The sequence below is a fragment of the Frankliniella occidentalis genome, unplaced genomic scaffold (assembly GCF_000697945.3).
Source record: "Frankliniella occidentalis isolate FOCC.00 unplaced genomic scaffold, Focc_3.1 Scaffold166, whole genome shotgun sequence".
Classification (NCBI taxonomy): Eukaryota; Metazoa; Arthropoda; class Insecta; order Thysanoptera; family Thripidae; genus Frankliniella; species Frankliniella occidentalis.
The window spans coordinates 451,079-476,304 of NW_026267292.1; the positions used below are offsets into that span (position 1 = coordinate 451,079).

At 55.6% G+C, this 25,226-nt stretch overlaps 2 protein-coding genes across 3 annotated transcripts in view; both read left to right on the forward strand.

Moving 5' to 3' along the window:
• Positions 1–12,056, forward strand: part of LOC113212694 (integrin alpha-PS2) — an 85,807-nt gene extending 73,751 nt beyond the window's left edge. Inside the window, exons 5-19 of one of the 2 annotated variants that reach the window (XM_026431493.2) lie at positions 1,223–1,284; positions 1,957–2,005; positions 2,493–2,582; positions 3,746–3,921; positions 4,029–4,350; positions 4,440–4,674; positions 4,763–4,929; positions 5,006–5,154; positions 5,241–5,434; positions 6,067–6,483; positions 6,562–6,908; positions 7,083–8,895; positions 8,988–9,186; positions 9,270–9,500; positions 9,613–12,056. In XM_026431493.2, the coding sequence (XP_026287278.2) occupies positions 1,223–1,284; positions 1,957–2,005; positions 2,493–2,582; positions 3,746–3,921; positions 4,029–4,350; positions 4,440–4,674; positions 4,763–4,929; positions 5,006–5,154; positions 5,241–5,434; positions 6,067–6,483; positions 6,562–6,908; positions 7,083–8,895; positions 8,988–9,186; positions 9,270–9,500; positions 9,613–9,708 (4,547 nt within the window). In that variant the 3' untranslated portion in view covers positions 9,709–12,056. The remainder of the gene's footprint in view (positions 1–1,222; positions 1,285–1,956; positions 2,006–2,492; positions 2,583–3,745; positions 3,922–4,028; positions 4,351–4,439; positions 4,675–4,762; positions 4,930–5,005; positions 5,155–5,240; positions 5,435–6,066; positions 6,484–6,561; positions 6,909–7,082; positions 8,896–8,987; positions 9,187–9,269; positions 9,501–9,612) is intronic. The other variant, XM_052271541.1, reaches the window with a different exon arrangement.
• A 1,303-nt stretch (positions 12,057–13,359) lies between these two features.
• LOC113212699 (uncharacterized) overlaps positions 13,360–25,226 on the forward strand; it is a gene marked incomplete in the record, with an annotated part of 33,510 nt that continues 21,643 nt past the window's right edge. The window contains 30 exon segments of the mRNA XM_052271583.1: positions 13,360–13,503; positions 14,205–14,675; positions 14,754–14,915; positions 15,028–15,327; positions 15,409–15,589; positions 15,903–16,147; positions 16,229–16,421; positions 16,540–16,738; positions 16,873–17,156; positions 17,241–17,443; positions 17,856–18,023; positions 18,192–18,338; positions 18,422–18,482; positions 18,592–19,235; positions 19,324–19,485; positions 19,795–20,517; positions 20,713–20,893; positions 21,163–21,367; positions 21,461–21,738; positions 22,049–22,230; positions 22,339–22,512; positions 22,594–22,737; positions 22,821–22,896; positions 22,977–23,518; positions 23,592–23,750; positions 23,838–24,137; positions 24,230–24,413; positions 24,674–24,845; positions 24,925–25,006; positions 25,086–25,226. Of these exon segments, the coding sequence (XP_052127543.1) occupies positions 13,484–13,503; positions 14,205–14,675; positions 14,754–14,915; positions 15,028–15,327; positions 15,409–15,589; positions 15,903–16,147; positions 16,229–16,421; positions 16,540–16,738; positions 16,873–17,156; positions 17,241–17,443; positions 17,856–18,023; positions 18,192–18,338; positions 18,422–18,482; positions 18,592–19,235; positions 19,324–19,485; positions 19,795–20,517; positions 20,713–20,893; positions 21,163–21,367; positions 21,461–21,738; positions 22,049–22,230; positions 22,339–22,512; positions 22,594–22,737; positions 22,821–22,896; positions 22,977–23,518; positions 23,592–23,750; positions 23,838–24,137; positions 24,230–24,413; positions 24,674–24,845; positions 24,925–25,006; positions 25,086–25,226 (6,983 nt within the window).

Consider the following 25,226-nt stretch of genomic DNA (forward strand, 5'->3'; position numbering starts at 1 on the left):
CACAGGCCTGCCCACGTGGACTCGCGGCCGCGCCCGCACCGCGCCGCCGCCGAGCGATCGGACGGGAAACGGGAAACCATCCGAAATAAGTAAGTGTTAGTCGCGGAAAAAATAAGTATATTGGCACGTGCCGGATTAATTATTGTCCCATAATGTGTGCTGCGCCCGCCGCCGCTTCGCTTTTGTGTCCCCGTTACCCCGTGGGGCTGGTGGTGGTGGTGGGGGTCTTGGCCCCCTGCGGCGAGGGGGGCACCGGAAGCAAGGGGGTCGTATGCGAGGCGGGGAGCAGCAGCGAGAGATGCGCGCGGCGGAGGTGTCAGGGGAGAGGAAGTGAGGTTTCCGTCGGGGGAGGGTGGGGGAGACAAGCTCTTCCTAATGAGAAACAAGTAGCTGTGACACTGGCGCCAATGAAAACAGCCGGCGCGCGGAGAGCAGGCAGCTCAACACAAATGTTGGTCGACGAGCCTCTTGCGCTGCTGCTGCTGCCGCGCGTCGGCTCGAATGAGTTCGGCGTTAATCTCTTCTACAGCCAGCGCGGGGCAAGGCGGGGCGTGGGTGACGCGGTTGGAGGAGCCCAGCAGAGGCGCGGCAGAGGCGTTCCCGCGGGACGCGGTGACTGTTTGGACAGACAACAGAATGAGGTGGGGGCCGCGACCGCGAGGGGTGCTGTGCTTCTCTTACATTCCACATGATCCTCGGGTGGGGGTGGTTGGTTGGTTACGCCCCTTGTATCGGTCGGTCGAACGGCAGGTTAAATTGGGCGGCTGCACCGTCACGCCGCCGCCGCCGGGCACGTCACAATGGCGGTGTTGATGAGGCTGACCTGCCGAGCGCACCACGAAGGAGGTCTCCATCGTCCAGGGCGGGGCGCTGCCCCACCCGCGCGCGAAGAACCGGTGAGGAAGGGGGGGGGGGGGCTGGAGTACATGATGATGGTATGGGCCACCTGATGGAGACGCCTCGGCGACGTGACGTGACATGACGTGACGCGGGAGTGACGACGACCTGACAGGCGGCTCGTGGCGTGACGCGGCGGTACCGCAGCCTTCACCGAGCCTCTCATTGCTGCTCGTGGCCCCCCGGCCCCCCAGCCGGCCCGCCGGACACGCGTGCGCTGCGTGTTGCTGGTGTTGCGCGCCCGCAGGCGCCCCGGGCCGGACCCCGCTGCTGCGACGCTCTGGGTTCGTTCGCCTTGTTTGACGCACTTCTCGTTCTGTTGCAGAGCACTGGGGCTACCACCGGCAGGGATCCTGCCAGGCCGGACTGGGCGCGGCCATATCCCAGGTGAGTACAACACAAACGCACACCCTTAGAGACAGGTGACCGTGGGTACGGTTCCAATATCCCCATCTTTCTCGCCTTTCTTTAAATCCCCACGATGTTCGTACTGGACAGGTCACACCTAAGGATTTGAATTTTTCCCCAAAGTGATTTAGGGAAAGTTTTCAAGACTATTTATTTTAAGCCTCTAAATTTTTTCTGTTCCATTCTGTTTTCTAATTTTTCTGGAAATGTTACCAGTTTTTCCGGAATAATGTCGCACTTTGAAATCCCTAGTCACACCTCGTGGGGCAGAGGCGCTCCTTTTAGAGCGGCGGCGACGGTCGTGGCGGGCGTCCCCCCGACTGAGTGATGGCGCACTGCTTGCCGCGTTGCCGCGCCCCACGCGCGCGCCCCGAGCCCCAAATGGCGCGGTTTACACGGCACCGAAGGCGGCGTACTTTACGGCGCGCGCGCGGGGCGCTCCAAAGCGCCCTGTCGTACGATAAAACCGAATACCGGCGCGCTGGTCGTTAGCGCGGGGGGTGCGCCGGCGGCGTGCCGTGAAAGGGCGCCGCCGGCGGGCGCCGGGTCGGCCGGTAGAGGCGCCGCCACCGCCACCCGCCGTGGCCGCGGGCCGCCGCCGCCACCCTCCCGACGCGAAGGGTCTTAACGCACCGCCCTCTTGTGTTACAGGACGGAATGCGACTCTTTATCGGGGCGCCCGGCAGCTGGTACTGGCAAGGTAAGGGGTCGCGGCACTGCTGCGATCATCTCCGTGTCGTGTTGTGTACAATACTTGTATGAAGACGCAGTCATCTGTAAACGTTCTTGGCTCTTGCTTTCTCTGTCCGATACGTTCTATTGCGCGCCATATATCTATACCTATCTCTCTTTCGCTCGCACGGCGCCTAAGTGCGCGCCGCTGTGGGTTACTCACACCTCTAGGTGTGCGTAGTCCTCCCGCCAGCTGTGACATGACGCTTTGCGTACTTTCTCGTGTAAAGTATACATAGTTACGTGGGTTTATAATTTTGTATTGTTGTTACCATGTTTCTTTTCCGTTCTTGCTGAGATGTGAGATGACTTCTCTCTCTCTCTCTCTCTCTCTCTTCTCTGTTTTTTGTGGCGCGAGTCGCCTCTTCCGTTTGCAGGTGGCGGTGAGGGTGGGGTCCCCTCTCTCGGGCTGAAACTCTTTTCGGCGGATTGCTAAGGAAACATTTTGCTTACAGGCCAAGGCTACTATGTAAACACCGCGTACAAGTTCCCCTTCGTTCCGCCGAGGAACATGCCGTACGGCACCGGCGCCGGTTTGCCACCAGGTAAACACCCCAAGAGGCGCCAGTCATCGTAACCCGTAACCCCGACTTATTGACTCATTTTACTAACCGATTTTGGATTTTGGAAGTAACTTAATTATTTTGGTAGGGCTGTACTGAGCGCAATACTGAGCGACTGAGTGCGGTCGAAAAAAATTAATTTGAACTGGTAGTGGCAAATTTACCATCTAAATATGGTGGACATTTAAATAAATTTAATTAATACAATGAATTTCGAAACAGCATCTTGAGATGCCACTAATCTGAAAAAAAAACAAAAACAACAACAGTGCTTGCTTTAGGTGAATTTAGACGGTGAGAGTAACACGGGTGTGATGTTTGAGTGAAATAATTACAGGTGTTGTACATATGGTGTTAGTTTGAGAGAAGTAATCGAAAGTAATCCTGTACATACGGTTTTCTGAGTAGTGCCTCTTTCTTACTTGCGAGATTGAGTTTTAGAGACTCCCTTTCAGTGCTTCGTTTGAAAATTTCCTAGTCTACATTGCAGCTCTGTACATATATATGCTCGTGGATACCACGCCAGTTGCCTGGACTTACCTGGACCGGATCTTTACCTGCCCTGTACTGGTTTGGTGCCGTTTGGTGACTTTGCTGTCCTGCTGATGTTTTTGACTATGGAATTTGGTTTGAGTGCTGTTTCGCGTTATAACTAATAAGGTTGCTGTGATCTCAACTATTCTCATTTTCTTCCAGCTTCAAGGGTGATTTGTAGAGAACTCTGCGGTGCTGGTACAGTGCCTGGTGGAGGATGTTTGTGATGTGCTGTGACTTGCTGCTCATGCGATCAATCTTGTACATATGTGAGATAATGCGAAGGAATCTCCGGCTTGCCGCTCGCCTTTTGCATCCCTAACGCACGTACTGCCAGCTAACGACTTGCCACCAAAACCTCACTGATGGGGGAAGTTTGATGCAATTAAATCATGTTTATACAACAAAAAAATGTATAAACAAAGGTCTTTGGGCGACTTCATACTCTGACCAGTGGCCTTATTTTGACAGAGCCAGCTCCCCTACAATCCTTTGCACCTATTCCTGCGTATCCTACCCATCCTTCCTAAATATCCCCCCACCCCCCCCCACGCCTTTCCAACGTCGATTCTCGTATGATTTGTGCTGACGTTTTTCCTGACGTGCTGCAGGCCAGGTGCACTCGGAGTCCGTCGAGGAGGGTGGTGTCGTGGTGGCGACTGGCGAGGGGTCCTCCGTGGACGACGACTCGTACCTGGGTTACTCTGCCACATCGGGGGACTTCGACGGCAACGGTGTCGTTGACGTGGCCTTCGGCATGCCGCGCGGCAGCAGCCTGATGGGCAGGGTGAGTTTGACCGTAATAACGCCGGGCTCCACGTCCTCCATCTCTCTCTTTGCTCTGGACCGCCTCTCTAACATCACCGCCCGTCGCGCGCGCCGCGCTCTCCGCAGGTGGTGGTGTACTCGTGGAACCTGGTGAACCTGTTCAACCGCACGGGCGACCAGATGGGGTCGTACTTCGCGTACGCGCTCGCCGCCGTCGACGTGGACGGCGACGGCCTCGACGACCTGGTGATCGGCGCCCCCCTGTTTACGCACTACGACAACAACGACGGCAAGTACGAGACCGGCCGCGTGTACGTCATCTACCAGGGCAGCGGCGCGGAGAAGTCCAAGTTCAGGGAGGTGACCACCCTGGACGGCAAGAACTCCAAGGCCCGCTTCGGCATGGCCCTGTGCTCCCTAGGCGACGTCAACAAGGACGGCTTCGGCGGTGAGTCACGGTCGTCCTCGCTGCTTCAGTTCTGGAGGCGTCTCTTTTTAATCCTAACGTACTTTCTGTTCCTCTCCTTGGCCTCGCAGACTTTGCGGTGGGAGCGCCCTACGATGGCGTCAAAGAGCGCGGAGCGGTCTACATCTACCACGGCTCCAAGGACGGCGTCATGGAGAAGGCCTCGCAGGTGATCCTCGCCGAGGACATCAACCACCAGCTCTCCACGTTCGGCTTCTCCCTGTCTGGAGGCCTCGACCTGGACAACAACGAGTACCCGGACCTGGCTGTCGGGGCGTACGACTCCGACTCGGCCGTCTTCTTCCGGTAAGTTCCCTGTCGTTCCGTGTCCGCTGCCGCCGCACACACGCCGCACGCCGGACATTCCTCTATTTCCACTGCTCTTGCCGCTCAGGTCGCGCCCCGTGGTCAAGATGACGGGGCAGGTCGCCTTCAGCCTGGACTCGAAGCAGATCAGCCTGGACCAGAGGAACTGCACGCTGCGCGACGGCACTCGCGTGTCGTGCGTGCCGCTCAACGCCTACCTCAAGTACGGCGGCGTCAACGTGGACGACTCGATCGGTAAGGCTTGGAGACTTTGGTTGCCCGAACTGGGACACCGTGAGCACCACGAGCATCACACGCGTGTCCGTTACAGAGCTGGAGGTGCAGTTCGTGCTGGACGCGAGGAAGCCCAAGGGACCGCGAATGTTCTTCGTGTCCGACTCGGGTCGCAACAGCCTCAACCAGACCGTGCGCCTGGACAAGAACGTCCTCTTCCAGAAGAGCATGTTCGTGTACATCAAGGTGGGTAGACGACGAGTGTGCAAGCCTGTTATGGTTCTCGATCCTCCGCTCACTCTCTGACGCGTGCGTTGCCTTCTTCCCCGCAGCCCGACCTGCGCGACAAGCTGACGCCCCTCGACGCCGAGATGCGCTACAGCATGCAGACGCGACGCGTGAGCAGCGCGCTGCCGCCCATCCTGGACCAGGACGCGCCGCCCGTGCAGAGGGACTCCATCAGCATCCAGAAGAACTGCGGCCGCGACAACGTGTGCATCCCGGACCTGCAGCTCGTCGCCTCCTCGTGAGTATGCAGTTGTGCCGTTCGAACTAGCGCGCGCTCCGCGGGGCGGGTGCGGCCGCTCGCCGCGGGGCCGCGCCACGTCGCGGTGGCCGCGGGGCGCTCGCGGCAGTGCTCGCGTCCGCCGCGAGGTGGCGCCACCGCGCTGCCCCGTCGCGCGCGCGCTCGCCGCTGGCGGGGCTCGTCGCCGGGCCCCCGCTACAAGTGGGCGACCCGGCGGCCCTCCCGCCGGCTGGGAGTCGCGGCGCGCTCCTGTAATCCAGCTACTTGGAGGCCGGGTGCAGAGGATGGTTTGAGGTCGGGAGTCCTGTCGTGCAGTCGTCCTGCGACGACTGGGCGTCCGCACTAAGCTCGTCATCGATATGGGTACCCTGGAGGAGTCCGGGGTAGCCAGGTCGGCTAAGGAGGGGCGAATCGGGCCAGGGGGGTAACCCAGCAGCCAAAAGTCCCCGTGGTGTGCAGTAGTGGGACCGCGCCTGGGAGTAGGACCTGCATGGCAGCCCGACCAATAGAGTCAGACCTGTACCTTTTGCCACTTTTCAGTGTCGACTTTGATTTTCTTACGATTTTATTTGTAAGCTCACATTCTTTACTATTTTAAATAGACACTTTATCAAATGTTATGTTTTTTGCAGGAATGTGTCGAAGTACTTGCTGGACTCGGAGCAGCTCCTCGCCATCGACGTGCAGGTGCGGAACGACGGCGAGGACGCGTTCGAGACCACGTACGAGATGAAGATCCCCACCGGCATGGACTACAAGAGGATCCAGATGCTCGACAAGGGCGAGCGCGAGATCCCCGTGCTGTGCTCGCCGCCTAGCGTCAACAACAACAACACGCTCCGCTGCGACATCGGCAACCCCCTGCCCAAGAACAAGCAGGTGCACTTCAAGGTGCTGCTGCAGCCGTTCCACCGCGAGGGCATGGCGCAGAGCTACGAGCTTAGCATGGCGGTCAACAGCACCAACCCGGAGAACAAGAACTCGCTCGCCGACAACGCCAAGAACATCGTCATCCCGATCCACGTGGACACGAGCCTCATACTAGAGGGGTGAGTACAGGCCTAGGTTCCCTAACCCAACCCCCCCGTGCCGCAAGCAAGGGGCAACCTCCCCCCTTTGCCCCGCAGCACCTCACACCCGTCCGACCTCCACTTCAACACAACGCAGTACCGCTCCGAGGCTCTGGCGGCCGGCGTCAGCGAGTCGGAGATCGGTCCGCAGGTGGTGCACGTGTACAGCATCCGCAACAAGGGCCCGTCCGGCATCAAGGAGGCGCAGGCCGACTTCCTGTGGCCCGCCTACACGCTGTCGGGCGAACCGCTGCTGTACCTGCTGGAGCAGCCCGAGACCAGCGGGCCCGTCAAGTGCCAGTTCGCCGAGGAGGTGAACCCGCTGGGCCTGGTGCTGGAGCGCAGGAGCAAGTCATTCCTCGAGTCCAGCATCTACGGCGCCCTCGGCTCCAGCGGCCGGCGAGGTGAGTAGGCTGCGGGGGATGGCGGGAGCGCCTGGCGGATAGGAAGCGCGCGCGCAGCCTTGCGTGGCGTTGCCTATCCTCCAGGCGGCGGGTAGGCAGCGAGCGTGCAGCCGTGCATGGCGTTGCCTATGCTCCAGGCGGTGGTGCTCATGGACACGTTCCTCTCTTGCGCAGGCGGGGAGATCACGGAGGAGGAGCGACTCGGCATCGAGCAGGAGCATCGCGAGGAGGTGCTGGAGACGAGCGGGCGCCGTCAGCACGGCGGCGGCTACCGATCCCAGTCCGAGTCCACCCACTACGAGAGCCGCAGCGGTGGCGCGGCCGTCGGCGCGTCCAGCCAGGCGGGCGTGCGCGCGGGCGCTGTTGGCGGCGCGGGCGTCAGGAACCGCGGCCGCGGGGGCAGTCGCACCGAGTCCTCGTACGAGGCCGAGTACGAGCGCGGTGGTAGCAGCGCTGTGCAGGGCGGCGGCGCCACCGTCGTGGAGGGCTCCTACCGGGGCAGCACCGCCCACCAGGCCTCAGCCGGACGTCACTTCGAGGCAGAGCACAGCTCGGCCCAGGCTGGGGGCCGGCGCGTCAATGTCCAGGGCGGAGGTAGCCGCGTGGAGGTGCAGGGCGCAGGCGGGCGCTTCGAATCGGAGTCGGGTTCGTCGCAAGCCGGAGGCCGGCGTTACGAGTCCGGCACATCAGTGGTCGGAGGTGGGCGCACCGTCATGGTGGACCACACCATAGAGTCTGGCTCGTCCATGCGCGGCCAGGGCGCCGTGTCCGCGACCACGGCCTCCTCCACGTCGAGGCGCACGGGCTACGAGGGCGGCGGCAGTTACGAGTACGGCGCCGGCGGCGCGAGGACGTACTCGCACGAGACTTCTCAGTCAAGCAACTCGTCGTGGAGCTCCGAGGACGGCGGCCGGCCGCGCGTCCACAGCTCGTCTTCCTGGCGGTCCGAACAGGACGGCGTGGTGCGCGAGGGCAGCTCGTCCACGGTCGGCTACGCTGACCGGGAGCTCGAGGAGCGGCAGCTCGAGCAGCGTCGTCGCTACGAAGCGGAGGTGCGGCGCTACGAGGAGGAGAGGCTCCGCGTCGAGGAAGACCGGCGGCGCATCGAGGCGGAGCACCGGCGCGTCGAGGAGGAGCGGCGACGCATGGAGGAGGAGCGACGACGCGCCGAGGTGTACGGCCAGTCCGGGTACTCCGGGGCCGGGTACTCCGGTGCCGGGTATTCCGGATACGCCGGCTACAACCAGTCGCACGCCACGCACTACGAGGGCGGGCGCGGGTCAGCGGCCGGGGCTGCTGCGGCGGGCTACGGCTCTGTGCGCTCCTCCTCCGCGTCATCCTCGTCTGCGGCCAGCACGAGCAGCCGCGGAAGCAGCAGCAGCAGTGGCGGCGGCGTGAGCGTGGCCGCGGCGGCCGGTGGCGCGGGCGGCTCCGACAGCGTGGCCAACCTGCGTCCTCGCGGCGGCGGCGGCTCCGCGTCCAGCTCGTCCGGCTCAGAAGACACGAGCCACTTCGCCTGGGAGGCCGCCGCCCTGAACCCGGCGTCCGCGGCCGGCAAGACGCCGTACGGGACCCCGGCTCACACTACCGTCCTGGACCTGGGCGTGGACGCGGCTGGCCTGCGGGGCGCCATCCAGGGCCAGGGTCGCGGCCAGTCTGGCAGGCAGGGCTCCGTCACCGTCACGGGCTCGCGGACCTACGAGGCCGAGTACGAGGACGAGGGCGAGGCCCGGGCCGCGGCTGGCCGCCAGTACGGCGGGCGCGCCGGGGCCGCCGCCGCAGCCGGGTCCGCCGGCCGCAGCGAGTGGTCCTCGGCCTCGTCGTCATCGTCGTCGTCGCACCACGCCGCGGGCGCGGCCCTCACCAAGGACGAGGAGTACCAGCGGCGGGAGGACGCCAAGTACTACAGCGGCAACTACCAGCACTCAAGCCACGCGGACGAGGGCAACGGCCTAGTGGACGGGAAGACATCCGACGTTCAGAACCGGTAAGGGCAGGTCTATTGTGCAGTATGCTTGGTGGCGTTATTTTTATTATGAACTTTACTTAATTATTTTTTTTTCCCCCGTAATGTTACAGATTTAAACTCTATCAGAGAATTCGGCGAGATACTGACGGTTATTCAGATGACGACGATAATTCTCGATTCGATTATGACGTGCCAGAATGTAACCCAGTCAAGTGCGTACGCCTGCGGTGCAGCGTTGGCCCGCTCCTAAGAGATCAAGAGGCTTATGTTGCCATTCGATCCCGTCTCGTTGTGTCCACCATAAAGAAGGTATATCATCACAAATTGTTTCTTCAGTTACACATGCCTCTTGAAATGTAAAGTACATATGAATTTTGTCCTTTTTTTGACAGATTTCATCCACTGAGGAGTTAAGATTATCATCTATGTTATCTTCCCGCATCACTAAACTTCCTACCATTCAACGGGTAGACAATACTGAAAGACATCAACATGAAGTTTTCACCCAAGTCATTCCATCAGATCTAGCAGTCAAACCAGATATTGTTCCACTATGGGTTGTGGTCCTCTCAGCGTTTGCCGGAACTCTCATTCTATTATTATTAATTTTCTTACTGTGGAAGGTAAGTGATTTTTCGCATCTAAAATGTCTAAGTATTTTTATGTGACAACATTTTAATATGAGCCAACAATTTTTAAAGAGATTTTGACAAGTTTTTTTTTTCTGATTTTCAGTGTGGATTCTTCAAACGTAACCGTCCAAGCAATGCTCCTGAAAAGGAACCTCTGAATCGAAATGGTCATTACCAGTCTGGAGATGAAGCTTTGTGACAGAGGTTCTAATTGTACCTTTACCCCATGACTCAAAATTAAAACAATCGGGGTGATTCTCTTTAAAGTGGTAATGTTCATCTCAACAAGTTGTTGGTTGGATTTGCCTCAACTAAAGTGGCCTGATTCAATTGGTCTCTTTGGTATTTATGAACTGACTGGTGCAGGACCACCGGTAACGTCAATAATTAGTCAACTAATAATTTATATGAAAGAAACAATTATGTTTATGTGTGAGTGAGTGACTGAGAAAGTGTGTGCGCGTGTGTGTGTGTGTAAATATGAGTGTGTAAGTTATGTTGAAGGTATAAATGTGATGTACATTTTTAAAGATGATTTTACATATGAATGTATTAAAATGAGTGCTTGAATGTATGACTCTGTGATCTGTAAAAATAATAACTATGGTGCTCTTTAGCAAGTTGTTGTGCCATCTGTGTACATTTCAAAGTGTTCCGCATACCGAATGGCACAAAACTAGTAGCATTTACTAAACTGTACTCTCTTCACTAACCATATTGACTTCTTGTCTACAATTGTTAAAAAAAAACATCCGCTTCAATATGTTATCATTCTATGTTCTAGGCCTCTATTATACAAATGACATGTTTAAAACATCACTTAACTTATAAAGGATACAGTATTCAAATATTTAAGGAGATACCTTTCCTTGGCAGCTGAATCTCAATTAAAGAGAAATTCTTTTGTCATCTCTTCATTAGAATATCTCAAATGTGAATTGAAGTTTAAAGCAATAATCCAATATCTAATTTTTATGTGTCCGTTAAAAAGAGCACTGATTCTAAACATGTACCACTGTTTTAGGTTGAAAGGCAAAGCTCAAAATGTGACCCAAAGAATGTAATTAGTCATGTGTGTTTTGGACTCAAAACACTGTCCTGAAATATAATTGCACAATTTAAAGATTCTAAACTACAAATATCCAAGCTGCATAGATTTTTGGACTGCCTGCTAGAATGTTGGACATTTATTATTTTCTTGAAGACTGAACAGTTTTCCTCAAGACAAGGCCTCAAGAGCAGGTCAAATGCTGCCACCTAGTGTAATCTTTGGTGATTAAAGAAGGTTGGAGTACTGGTGTGTACTTTGAGCTACATGGTTTTTGACAGGAGTTTGTGTGTGATGTATCACTTCCCTACAAATGAAACTATATTAGATTGCTGTGCTTATTGGATCTCAAAGGCCATTTTCAAGTTTAAGGGGTGTTTGTACAAAGATTTGTCATGTATTCTAGCACTTGTTCATTTATGTTATCAATGAGTGCTTAGTGTGATGTGTCCCTAAGGTCTGTTTACTTCAAGAAAATATAGTATTTTCCAACCAATACAAAAATTTCTGAAATGGTGAAAGTCTGTGTTAGTGTGAAAGATACTAGTCTCTATACTTTGTTGTATCAAATTTGATTCAAAAGAAATATGTTTAAGGACTCACTGCCTTCTGATTAATAAAAATAAATGAATTTTAATGGCAGTGTCGAAGTATTTTGAGTTATTTTTTTTAGCAAACAAAATAAAGTTTTTTCCGTTAAAGTCTTTGTTTCAGATTAACAAACTGTGAATAATTTGTTGCTTATTTAATAACAATGATGAAAGTTGTCTTGTTACATACTTAGTTTAATTAGTTGAAAAAGATGAAATTATTTAAGTTAAGGTTGTTTGTACTTACAAGTTCCTCACAATAATTTTTACCTCACTAAAATACAAATGTGGAAACAGCTGTTCAATTATTATTTTGAGAAGGTGATGATCTGAATTATTTGTGTTTTTACAAGAGCATTCATCATAGTTTTATGTGTCCTTTGTTGCCCTCATTAATTGTAATGAGTTGTCTTTTGGGGAGCAGTGAGAAAAGCACCTCATACTTACCTAGTGCCAATCTTAACCGCCATAATTACTGCATGGAGTTCTGTTCTCACTCTCACCACAAGACCTCGAAGGGTACTTGTGATTACTAGGTTTATTTATTTAACTGAGTGCAACTACAATTTCTTCCTCTTTTAACTCTGGTATTTTTGCCTTACTGTAAGAGCATTAATGCGAAAGAGCTAATGTCAATCATTGTACAGTCTAAAAAATTCAATTTATTCACTTTCTAGGCCTGTAATCAAATATTTTCTAGTACTTTTATCATGGTTAAAATTCCTCAGCTTCACACAATCTGTATTTATGTACTCGTGTACTCATGATCATTTCATAGAGATAAATATAGTATTTATGAAAATAAATTAATGAAAGACTTAATTTTTGTTGTGTACATTTATAATGTGTTTACTAAACCTAATTATTGATGTAAATAAAAATGAATCAAGGAGTAACTTAAAATCTGAATTGGGGCGTTTTCTTTTGAACCTGTCACTCCCTCGCAAGAAAACATATGGTCAAAAATCGGATTCTTGACAGGGTACGTTCCCGAGTAAAGCCATGTGAAGAGCCCCGATACCGCGGTTAGGATTTAGGACGCTAACCCCAGGGTTCGACTCATCGCGGCGTTGCGGCCGCTGGCCGACGCGAACCCTGGGCGAGCAGCGCCGAGTACCGAGTCCGGTTACATAATGGTGCGAAAATGCGGCTTTCGCGAACGGGCGGGGAGGGGGTATAGGGTGAGGGGGTGCTGATCTCATGTTATTCTGTTGTGTGCCATGTTGGGGCCTAACTTGCTGGAAGTAGTCAAATCAGGCGAGACGTGAACGCCTGCTGTTGCTTCAGGGCCCTGAAAAATAGGCAACCCACCCGCATACATGCATGCGGTACAGTCAGTGTCACCCACCCTGCGCAACTCTCAGCAGCCTATGGTGATCGTGCTGAAAGTACGTCCGTTTTTTTGCTCCATTCGGCAAATGGCTCGCTCGCCGCCTGCGAGACTCGGGGTAGACCACCCCGCCGTACACGCGAGCACTGCAGGCAAGATGTGGCCTACCCACCAGGCGCCATGAGACCTTTCAGAGGCGGCTGAGCTTGGCATGTTCGTAACGGAGAATGACGGACGCATTCTCTGGGTACATCCCATGGGCCGTTCGTCTCGGCTCGCTGTCCTGCAACTCACAAGGGGGCATTTTGTATAGTCCAGGTCGCGGTCCGGGACGCCCTCCCTCGGTGACCCACCTGAGTGGCACAATGTGCGTCGCTCAGTAGTTGTGTGCGGTCACGTGGGCAGCCTAACTGCTCACACCGTACAGGTATAGCATTGGCCTGGGCTCGGATTACCGTCCCAACTGTGCCCTACGTTCGGAGTATACCGCTTCTAGGCGATGGTGACTAGCGATGAATGTGCACACCTGGAGCTAAACAGAGAGCAGAAGGGGTGCCAAGCATTTGCGAACCCACGGACAGGACGGCACTAGCCTACCGCAGGGGATGGGCCGGACCCGGCCTGACAGCGTGACTCGAGAAATGGGTGTGGCTCCAGTTCGCTATGAACAAGCAGTCGTTATAACCCTCGTTGAAGTTGAAGTGAAGTGCAGTGCCGGTGTGACGGCGGTAGTCCTGGTGGCCCAGTGGCCTTGTCACCCAGAGGCGCCGCCACCGCCACTGCATGCGCGCCGCCGGGCTTAGACCCCTGACAGATAACCCAACTGTTTTTTGTGAGGGAATGTCCAAGCAGCGAGTAGCCTGATCCTTGGCGTGACGTAGGCGCTGATTAGGGGGGTGGGGAGAGGGAGAGGGGCTGCTGTCCGGTCGGACGGAGTCTACATATACTCCGACGGTGCCCGGACGGCGCCGGTTAGGGTTGGTCTTCGGGCTGATTCGCCGTCAACATGGCGCTCCCGGACGTCAGGTACAGTAGCGCCCACCGGCCGGGCCACCCTCCTCCACACCGCCCCAGCTCCGTTCGGTTCGGCCGTGCGCTTTCACCGTTCCGCGGGTTTTGTTTTGAACCGAGCGCGCGCGCCATCGACTTTTCCCCCCCTCTTTGCTCGTGCGATATGCTCATCGTGTGTGGTGACCCCGGAACTGTGAGCGCGTGTCTGTGCTCCGGCGGCGGAATAAAATATGTGGCGTTGCGGGGCAGAATTTTGGGGAATTTTGCGGGTTTGATGATCGCGCGTGCGTGCAAGTCCCACATTTATCAGTGGCGCGTGCGGATCAGATGTCTCACAATAATTGCAGACTCACCGAGAGGCGATTAGGTCGCGACAGTTGTTAATCTGGGCGCCTCGATTGGGGCGTTATCTCCGCCTTACCTGGATGTTATAAAGCCTGGGGTGATCCGCGCGCGGCACGCGGGGGGGCCGCTAATCTCCTGCCAATGGGACGTAATCCCTACATGATAGCCGGGCGGCTACTCTGGGATTAATCAGATAGGCACAAAAGTTAAGAGAAAATCCTTTGCAGGATTCATGTTTTGTTGCAAGATTGTTTTTTTCCAATTTTTTTTTCTTTTCTTTTTTTTTTCGGAGAAGGGTTAGTGGGGCATGGTTACAGTTTAGTAAAATTACCATAACGATTTTAAAAAAAAATACTCTGATGCACACACAGGTGGGGCCATGGCTGCCTGGCAGCAGGGCTGCTCCTGGCAGTGGCAGTGGCCACGGCGCAAGCCGCACCCCCGGGCGGGGACTACCGCCTGTCCGGGGACTACGTCCCCACCCACTACAAGCTCAAGATGGTGCCGTACCTGGAGGAGAACAACATGCGCTACACCGGCACGGTCGACATCACGATCAAGGTGGCCGCGGCCACCGGCAAAATGAGCGAAATGACCCTGCACGCCCACAAGGACCTCGCCATCAAGGTGGACAGCCTCGTCGACACCGCGACTAAGACATCTCACCTGTCACCTAAAGACCCAGTGTTTAGCAACGACGACAAGCAGTTCTTTACGATCTACTTGAACAATCCAGCCAAGATGGGCGACGAGTATCTCTTGTCGATGTCGTTTTCGAGTCCGCTAAAAATGGACAACTACGGCTTCTATGTCAGCTCGTACAAAGTTAACGGGACGACCGAGTAAGTAAAGAAAGAGAACGCGCATACTGTCGTGGATTTCGTGTTTCAAACCTGCGAACTCCGCCGTCTACTCCTCAGGTACATGGCGACGACGCACTTCGAGGCGACGAGCGCGCGCAAGGCCTTCCCCTGCTTCGACGAGCCGTTGTACCGCGCAACCTTCGACATTGCGGTGGCCAAGCTAGACGACGAGATCGCGCTGTCCAACATGCCCCCCGTGGGTGAGCCCTCCAAATACGAGTGAGTACGCACCCCGGCCACCGCCAGGCTCCAGGTCAGGCTCCAGATCCAGGCCAGCCTCCAGGTCAAGCGACGGCCCGCGTCTCACACGCCTTTGCTCCGCCCTCACCAGCCCAACGATCGGCAACCGCCGGTGGGTGACGTTCAAGCGGACCCCCGAGATGCCGACCTACCTCGTGGCCTTCGTCGTGTCCAAGCTGAAGAAGGTGAACACGACCAGTGACAAGATCAACATCTACGTCCGCGAGGGAGCCGAGAACGGCGTGACCGAGGCCCGCACCGTGGTGCCCAAGCTCCTGAGGTTCCTGGAGAACTTCATGGGCGTCGCCTACCCGCTACCGAAGCTCGACTTGGTCGCCATCCCGGACTTCCCTGCCGGCGCCATGGAGAACTGGGGACTTATCACATTCAAGTAAGCCCCCCTCCCTCCACCTAGCCAAGTACACACACACACATCGTTATCGCCTTAAACTCATGTCGCCGTGATCCCCAGGGAGGACATGCTCCTCGTGTCCGAACTCTCGGCCGCCGACCGCCTGGCCGAGTCCCTCCGCGTCATCACCCACGAGTTCGCCCACCTGTGGTTCGGCGACTACGTCACGCTGCAGTGGTGGAACACCATCTGGCAGCAGGAGGGCATGGCGGCCTTCATGGAGTCGTACGCCCTGGACGGGGTAGGTGCTGACGCCGTTGATCTGGCGCTCCAGGTTCATGGGGGTGGGGGAGGGGGGTTGTTCTAATGGAGAGGTACCTACTTCACTCAAAATAATCAGTGTACACCCACCGAAAAAATAAGAAAAATCAGAAAAAGTCAATTAAAAATTAATTTAAAACAAACTTAGAAAAACAGGAAAAAATCAGATAAGTTCAGAAAAATTCAGAAAACAACTCAATCAAGAAAAAGCATAAAAATCGGTGTACGCTTGAATTTGAAGTGAAGTACCGGAAGTACCACGCTCGATTTTCATCCCCGTGTCTTGTCTACAGGCCACAGGCGACGCGTACCAGGCCATGTCGCGCCTTGGCACCAGCCGGGTGCAGTCGGCCCTGGACGCGGACTCCCTGGAGCACTCCCCTCCACTGACAAAGGACGACATCCAAACGCCGGACCAGATTGAAGACCACTTCGGCGTCATCACCTACTCGAAGGGCAGCAACATCCACTACATGCTGCTCAACATTCTCGGGACCACGGTGTACAGGAATGGCCTGCAAAACTACCTCAGCACAAAGTGAGTCCCGGTCCCGGAACGGCGTTTGATGTCCCGACAGAATGATGGTAATAAAGTGAGATTCTCAACCGTGTTTCTCAGCAAGTACAAGTCGACCACTCCGGATGACTTCGCGGCAGCCCTGCAGGAGAGCGCGGACGAGAAACCGTGGCCCCTCAAGGACTCAATCACCATCAAGGCTGTCATAGACTCGTGGGCACTGAAGCCCGGATACCCTGTGCTCACTGTCCTCAGAGACTACGAGAGCGCGAAACCGCAGGCTGTGGTTTCCCAGGTTTGTAAAGTTATATTTGTAGACTGATGCTACATGTCTAAAGTTTTAACAAACAAAAAAAAAAAAGAAAGAAAAAACTGCCCCAGATACCATTTGCCCGTTTTTTTCCTTTCTTCAGAAAAGATTCCTTGCGCACGAGCCGTCTGATCCTGCAGCACTCGACAGCAAATGGGTGATCCCCATCTCATTCAACAGTGTTTACGATGACGAGTCTGAGTTCACCAACGTGCTGCAGGAGTCAGACGATGAGAAGACCATGGACTTGCCGTCGTCCCTGCTACCAAACAACTATCTGTACATCAACAAGGAACAGGCCGGTAAGTTACACTCAGACACACTCCAAGTGGCTGGAGTTTCCACTGCACCCCATGCAGGGGGTAACAGAGAAACCCAGAGTGCCATGTGATAGTCGCAGCAAATAAAATAACGCGTGCACACTGTCATTTACCAGGCTTCTACCGTGTCAACTACGACATCCGCAACTGGATGAACCTCGCCAAGGGCGCCTCGCGCCTCGACGCGGCCTCCCGCGCCACCCTCATCGACGACCTGTACGCGCTGAACCGCGCCGGCCTCGTGGACACGTGGATCGTGCTGTGGCACCTGCAGAGCACCCTGGGCGACACCTCCAGGAGCGGGGAGAGGGACATGGCGCCCTGGATCACCGCGGCCAAGGTCATCAACGGCTACAACGCCCTCGCGCGCGGCGACCCGGAGCTCACCACTTACCTCCAGGTACGTTAGGTTAGGTTACGTCAAACCACGGTATTTCTCTCGGTGAAACAACCCCGTGACACTTTGACTCCGTCCTCGTCCCAGACCTACCTCTCCGCCATCCTGAGACCGGCCTTTGAGTCCATCGGCTGGACGAGCGACGACGACACCGAGGCCGACAGCTACCAGCGCTCCGTCGTGCGCGACATCATCACGCAGCTGGCCTGCGGCGCCGGCCTGGCCGAGTGCAGGAGACAAGCTCTCCGGACCTTCGCCTACCAGTACAACGACGACAACGACGACAACACGTAAGTGTCGAGCCTCGCACCTCGCACATCAAAGGACGCTAGGGACAAAAATGACACGAAATAATGGGTAACTTGCCCTGACGTGAGTGGCGGAGCTTAGTGGAAAACGAAACAAAGCACCATAACCTACAATAAAAATGCTTTTAAATCGCGGTTTCAGTTCTTTTCTGTAATTATGTGCTATCGAAACCCATAGATGTTTATAAAGGCTGCACTTTAATCGAAACAATGTCAAATACTACCTTTCTGTCCGTAAAGTGTTCTTCGTGTGGGGCTCGTGCGTTGTTGTGTTTTCACGTCACGCTCCGCTTCTCTGGACAAGTTGTCCATTTAAAGAAAATGCGTAACTATTTTAATACACACACGTCATCACGTGGGATTCTCTTTTAACAATGCAAACATCTTTTTCCAGCTTTGACCCCAACGTGCTCACCGCGACCCTGTGCATGGGAGTCAAGACTATGTACCCCGCCTACGCGACGGAGCTCGTGGATCTCGCGGTGAACACCGAGGACGTGACCACCAAGGCGTCTTACCTGCGCGCCGCGGGCTGCACCAAGCAGAGCGACATCGTCCAAACGTGAGCCCGCTACCGCCCTTGCCGCTTGACCCTTGACCTCACAAGGGCGCAGGCGACAATCGCCCCCTCTGAAGTGATAGATTTAAAACTCTTTTCTCTTCAACCCTCCGCAGTCCCTAATATATATTTTTATTTTTTTAAACTACGCTTTAATGCCGTGCCCTCCAGACTGCTCGGCTACACGACAAAGGCGGACAGCGGGTTGAGCTCCAGCGAGGTGCTGGCCATCCTGAAGTCCATCATGGACCACGGCGCCGACGGCTGCGACACCGTCCTCACCTTCGTCGCCGCTAACTACGACAACATCGTGGCCGAGTTAGTATATTGGTTACGACGTTAGTCCCCCCCTTGGCCTCAGGATGGTTCTTACTAATGCTATTTTATTGTTCCCCCTTCAGCCGCGAGTCCATTCTTCTGGAGATTGCAAAGAGGATTTACAATCAGGCGCAGCTGGACAAGGTAGTGGCAATGACCCGCGACAGCGCTACTGTCCTATACGTTGTGCGTGTGCAGAAAGCAAGTTGTATAGCCATGCTATAGCTCTGAACCCCTTTCCCCTATGCTTCAGATCAACACCATCGCCAGCAGCGATCCGAAGAATGACAACGTGAAGGACATTGCAGGCGTTGCCAAATCCACGCTCAACTGGGTGACTGAGAACTTGCGCGAGATGAAGCAGTGGGTCAGCGCGCAGGCGGGCGTCATCCCGCCAAGGCCCCCGATGCTCACCCCGGACAACTCCAAGGTCCCCACCGTCGCGCCGCCGACGGCCGAGCCACGGCCCACCGAGCCGCCCAAGGTCACCAGCGAGTGGCTGCTGCCCGATGACCTGGAGCCCGAAACCTACGTGCTGGACATCGACACCCAGTTTGGCGACGACCCCGACGTCTATCCCGAGGATTTCAAATTCAGCGGCAAGGTGGTCATCAACTTCAAGGTCATAACGAGCACGGCGAAAATCGTCTTGCACAAGCACGAGTCGCTCACGATCGACAACGACAAAATAGCGGTGGTCAAAAGCGACGATAATACACCCGTGCTGCTCAGCGGCGATCCCACCTACACCGAGGAGAAGGAGTTCTTCAACATCATGCTGAGCGAGGACCTCAAGGAGGGCTCCAGTTACACCGTGACCCTCGTGTTCAGCGGCCCCCTCAAGAAGGACCTGGCTGGCCTATATCTCTCGTCCTACACGGTGAACACAGTCACCAAGTGAGTGTGTCTTCTCCCCCTTCACCGTCACTGCTCCGATATTCCTCGATGCTCTGGACTCTGTCTTTATATCGCCCGCCTGTCGCAGGTTCCTGGCCGTGACGCAGTTCGAGCAGACGAGCGCGCGCAAGGCGTTCCCCTGTTGGGACGAGCCCAAGTACCGCGCCACGTTCAAGATCAGCATCACACACGACAGCACCTTCGGCGCCCTGTCCAACATGGCCGTCACGAGCACCACCAAGAAAATTGGGTGAGAAACTGACCTCGCACTGACCTGTGTTATATTTGTACTCCTCTTGTACTCGCGAACATTTGCTGACGAAACGTTGTACCAGGTGGCTTTAGTTATGCTGTACCGCACGCGCGATTGCGGACGGGTTGCCTACCCGCTCAGCTCGTAAGGCGCCGTGGACAGGAGCGATAGGCAAGCCCACCCGCGCACGTGCGTGCGGTACAGCCTAACTACAGAAGTGAGCGGGGTTAATCATGCAGCCACCTGGTATGTAGTTTACAAACCTATTCACGTGTGGCATTTGCCTTTGTTCCGGTTGCTCTGCAGGGCACCACGCTCCACGACGATCTTCGGCGAGTCGCCGCGCATGCCCACCTACCTGGTCGCGCTGCTGGTCTCCGAACTCCAGGAGGTGCCGGTGCAGGACGCGAACCCCAAGATCAGCATCTGGGTGCGCGACGGCGCGCAGGACGACGTGAACCTCGCCAAGGCCCTCGCCCCCAAGGTCCTGAGGAAGCTGGAGGACCTGACGGGCATCCCGTACCCTCTGGCCAAGCTGGACCTGGCCGCGATCCCAGACTTCGCCCCGGGCGCCATGGAGAACTGGGGGCTCATCACCTTCAAGGACACGGTGCTGCGCACGCCCAAGGGCGCGCTCGCGCACCGCCGCTTCAACTGCGCGCGCGACATCACGCACGAGTTCTCGCACCTGTGGTTCGGAGACCTGGTCACCAACAACTGGTGGAGCTCGCTGTGGCAGCAGGAGGGCATGGCCGCCTTCATGGAGGCGTGGGTGCTGGACCAGGCCACCGACTACGAGTACGACGCCGTGTCCCGCCAGAGCGTGGACCGCATCGAGCAGGGCCTCATGGACGACGCCCTAGAGACGTCCGGCCCCATCACGAACCACACGGTGGGCAGCCCGCAGGAGATCGAGGAGCACGCGGGCGAGACCACCTACAACAAGGGCGCCGGCTTCCTCAGGATGATCCGGGCGATCCTCGGCGAGAGCACCATGTGGAACGGGCTGCGGAAGTACCTGCGCGCGCAGTAAGTCAAATGCCGTGCCGGGCGTCATTGCGCACGCCCGGCGTTGCACTGTTATTTTCGGTTATTATTTTATTTGGATGAAAAGTGAAAACAAAAATTTATCAAGTCGGTAGATTTTTCATGCAAATATACTTGGCAGTAATCTCTTGCGGCAACACATGTGCCTATCTCAAACGGCCCCTTTGTTTTCTGCAGCGCCTACTCGACGGCTGGCCCGGACGACCTGGCGGCGGCCTTCCAGGAGGCGGCCGACGAGGCCATGATCAGCCTCCCCGTCAGCATCAAGGACATCATGGACTCGTGGACGCTCAAGAAGGGGTACCCCTTGCTGTCGGTGGAGCGCAACATCCACGACTCGTACCTCACCGTCAAGCAGGTGTGCGACAGCTTTAACTGTCTGGGTGCGAGGAGTACTTCACTCAAGAAAATAAAAGCAGTGTACACTCTCAAAAGAAAATCAGGAAAACCCAAGAAAAAAATCAAGGAAAAAGATTAAGAAAACAGAAAAAATCAGAGAAAATTCAGAAAAAAAAACCAAAGAAAAACCGGTGTGCGCATGAATTTATAGTGAAGTACCCCTCGGGTGTGTCCTGTGTAGAGGTCGTGGCATAAACCGAAGCTAATTTCCGTTTGCTCTCCATACAGTCGCGCTTCCTCGCCTACGAGCCTAGCGACGCGAAGGCGGCGGAGGAGCACTGGATCGTGCCGTTCAACTGCAAGCAGCTGTACTCGCAGTCCCAGGGCGGCCTCCCGTTCGACCAGTTCCTGCTCACTGACCAAGAGGAGATGGGCGTCAAGTTCAGCTCAGAAAACGGCATGACCTACGTCATCTGCAACACGGAACAGGAAGGTTAGGGCTTAAAAAAAAATACTTTCTATAAATTATTTCTGCGTTACAGTTCCATGTTTGGTGGAATGACACTTTTACCGCTCCCCGTTCCAGGCTTCTACCGCGTCAACTACGACCTCACGTCGTGGCGGTTCATCGGCCAGGCCCTCAAGAGCGGGCTCATCCAGAGCGGCACGCAGCGCGGCGTCCTGCTCGACGACGCGCTCACGCTGCTGCGCGCGCGAAAGCTGGACCCCTGGATCGTCCTGTACGTCCTGGAGAACGGCGTCCCCGGCGACGACAGCCTGCCCGTGTGGGGCGCCCTGAGCAAGGGGCTGAGCTTCCTGCGCGGCGCGCTCAGCAGCGACCCGCAGGCCACCGAGGACTTCAACGTGAGTAGCGCCGTGACCCGCCCAAAGGCCAAAATCCCAAAGGCCAAAGGGCCCAAAGGCCCCCGGTCGAGAAGTACTCCATTCACAAAAAACAGATGAAAATAAAATGAGAGTACACCCTCAATGAAAAGCAGAATAAAAACCAAAGTTGTTTAAGAACGCAATCAGGAAAAAAACAGGGAAAGGAAGCGGGGCAATTCAAGATTCTTTTAAAAACTGAAAAATTGGTGTACCCTTGATACTTCTCGTCTCGGGGCCACGTGCGCGTAGAGAAACACGACCTTGACGATGTGAGCTTGTGCCTGTGCAGACGTTCGTGCGCGACCTGACGGCGGAGACGCTCGGCGCCGTGGACTGGTACAACTTCTGGGGCTGGGAGGAGTCGGTGCAGAAGAACGAGGTGCGGCAGATCGTGAGCCGCCTGGCCTGCGACGCGGGCGAGGAGCTCTGCGTCACGTACGCCACAGCGGACAGCATGGCGGAGGTCCAGGGGTCAGTGTCGGATTGAGTTCGAGCAGACGTCGAAATACCCATTTCAGTTCCAGCATCCCCAATCTATCGCCGTTTATTCAAAACATTTTTTTTTCTTGATTGGCGCAGCTACTTGTCAACCACCCATCAGGAGATCCTAGGCGCAAGGCTGTGCCTGGCGTATGCCGGCGCCAACGACTTCTCACATCTCCTCGAGGCGATGCGAAGCAACGACGACTACGACCAGCGCGTGTCGATCGCCTACGCCATGGGCTGCGCCACGGACAAGGACGTGCGGATTGGGTGAGTCCGCCGGTCCTCCGCGTCGTCAGTTGTTTGACCGCGCCGGGCCTCTAACCCGTTCTTTGCTCTCCTTTGCGCCAGGCTGCTCCTGAACATCGTCGAGGACTCCGTCTTCAAGTCCAATGAGATCACGCCCTTCTTCGAGTCCCTGGTCACGCACGGCGGAGTGGACGAGGCTATCATCTTCGTTGCGGACAACGTCATGTTCAACATGCTGAGCATTAGGTAATAGTAATAGTTGGGCCGTAGCGCCCGTCGTGTCGCCCGGCTCGAGTGCGCGGCCTTTAACCACCTCGTCTTGTGTTTAGCGTGGGCAAGGACAAGGCCCTCGAGCTTCTGCAGCTGGTGTCCGAGCGAGTGTACACCGAGCAGCAGTACACTGTGGTGAGTGCAGCGCTGCCGTGCACCCCCCCCCCCCCAAAGCTCCTGCTGGCTTAATTGTTTAGTCAATCTCTGTCCACCAGATCGCCGCGTTCGCAGACCTGAACCCTTCCATACAGACGACCGTAGCCGAGCGATCGGCGGCAAACGCGCTCAAGTTCGCGCAGAACGAGCTGTCGCAGGTGAAGGACTACCTTGCCGTGTACGCCAACAGAAAGCCCGCCCCGACGCCGACCCTGGAGCCTACGTCCTACCGCCTGCCCGGCACGGTGGTGCCCGAGAACTACAACCTCAAGATCACCCCTTACCTGGAACAGGGCAACTTCAACTTTGACGGCAGCGTCGTCATCACGGCGAAGACCAAAGCCGACGTGCAGGAAGTGGTGCTGCACAGCCACAAGCACCTCCACGTAGTGGTCCTCTCCGTCACGGACCTCGTCGCGAACAAGCCCCTGGCAATCAAGGGCACGTCCTTCAACCAGCTATCGGAAATGTTCACCATTTCCCTTGACGAAGTTGTCAAAGCCGATACCGAAATATCGATTAGCATGCAGTTCTCCGCGCCTCTGCTGAAGGACAAACTGGGCTTCTACCTCAGCGACTACCCAGAGGGCGTCAAGTGGAAGTAAGACCGACAGCCTTTAATTTCGTACTTATTCTCAAAGGAAGGCGAATTTCATGGATTTCTGTTCCGCCAGGTACATAGCGACGACCCAGTTCGAGCAGACGTACGCCCGTAAGGCCTTCCCTTGCTTCGACGAGCCGAAATACCGAGCCACGTTTGACATCAGTATCGCTCGGCAGCCGTCTCAGATCGCTCTCTCAAATGCGCCAGTCAAGTCCACATCAGAACCAGAGTCGGTATTTGTGGACGTTTATGGCCAAACTGTTAATTTTATAATCGTGCCTATTACTAATTTTTTCAAATTTCCTTTTTATAACAGTGCTAATGTTGGCAATCGTGTTTGGGACACCTTCTACACAACGCCGCTGATGCCGACTTACCTCGTTGCCTTCATCGTGTCTGAGCTGCAGAAGGTCCCCACCAGCGACCCCAGGATCAACCTGTACGTGCGGCCCGAGGCCGTCCCACAGGCCTCCTTCGCCGCCGAGATCACCCCGAAGATCCTCTCCGAGCTCGAGAAGTTCACCGCCGTTCCCTACGCCATGAGGAAACTCGATCTTGTGGGCATCCCAGACTTTTACTTTGGGGCGATGGAGAACTGGGGCCTCTGCACCTTCAGGTATTCATTTGCCCGTCTGAAATAATTGCTCAGTGTCGTTCTACACATGTCGAGGAATATGATGGGCTTTAACAACTGACCGTAAATTTTAGGGAGAATCGTCTACTCTACACCGAGGGATACGCGACAAAGGAGTACAAGATCTTTGTGGCCGAAATCATCGCTCACGAGTTGACTCACTTGTGGTTCGGGGACTACGTCACGCTGGACTGGTGGAGCTCGGGCTGGCTCAAGGAAGGAATGGCCGAGTTCTTGCAGTACTTCATCCTCGAAAAGGTACTTTTGTGTAGAGCCCCCAGTGAGCAGGCGACGCCGGTTGACGTTTGTCGCCCAGCGGCGTACGTTTGAACGTGCGCGCGGGACGCAAGGCGGGCCGCCAACTCTACACGGGTGCTTGGCGGGCTGGCCTACCCAACGCATCGCAGGCGCTCGGGTAGAAGCCGAAAGGCTTGTACATTCCGGTCCCAGTAACTTTCGTTTTATGTCCCCCAAAACAACAACAGTAGCACATTTTTGAGCGTTGAATCGGCTTGCAGGTGATGGCTGACGACTCTGAGGACTGGTACCCTCTCTCGCGGCTCGGCATAGACGACGTGTTTGACGGCATGTCGTCTGACGCCCTGGAGTACACCACGCCTCTGACCGACGACAACGTCGAGACGCAGGACGAGATAGCCGAACACATGGGCCTCTACACTTACGACAAAGGTGGGCAACAGGAGAACGCTTTATTAAGCCTTGTCGGAACTCTCTGTTTCTCTTTGTCTAACGTTTTTGCAAATTTCAGGAGCCGGACTTCATTACATGCTAATGGGAGCGCTTGGCGAGGAGACGTTCAGAAAGGGGATTAATTACTACCTCAACATTCAGTAAGTTTTATCCAGAAAGCAGATGTTAGCTCTCAGATGTTAGCGTGACTCACCTCCGGTCTCTCTCTCTCCCCATCAGCTCCTATGGCTCGGCCACGCCCGAGGACTACGCGGACGCCCTGCAGATGGCTGCCGACGAGGACAACGCCCTGCCAGAGGACATCTTCGTCATCGACCTCATCCACTCCTGGTCGGCCAAACCCGGCCTGCCGGTCGTGAC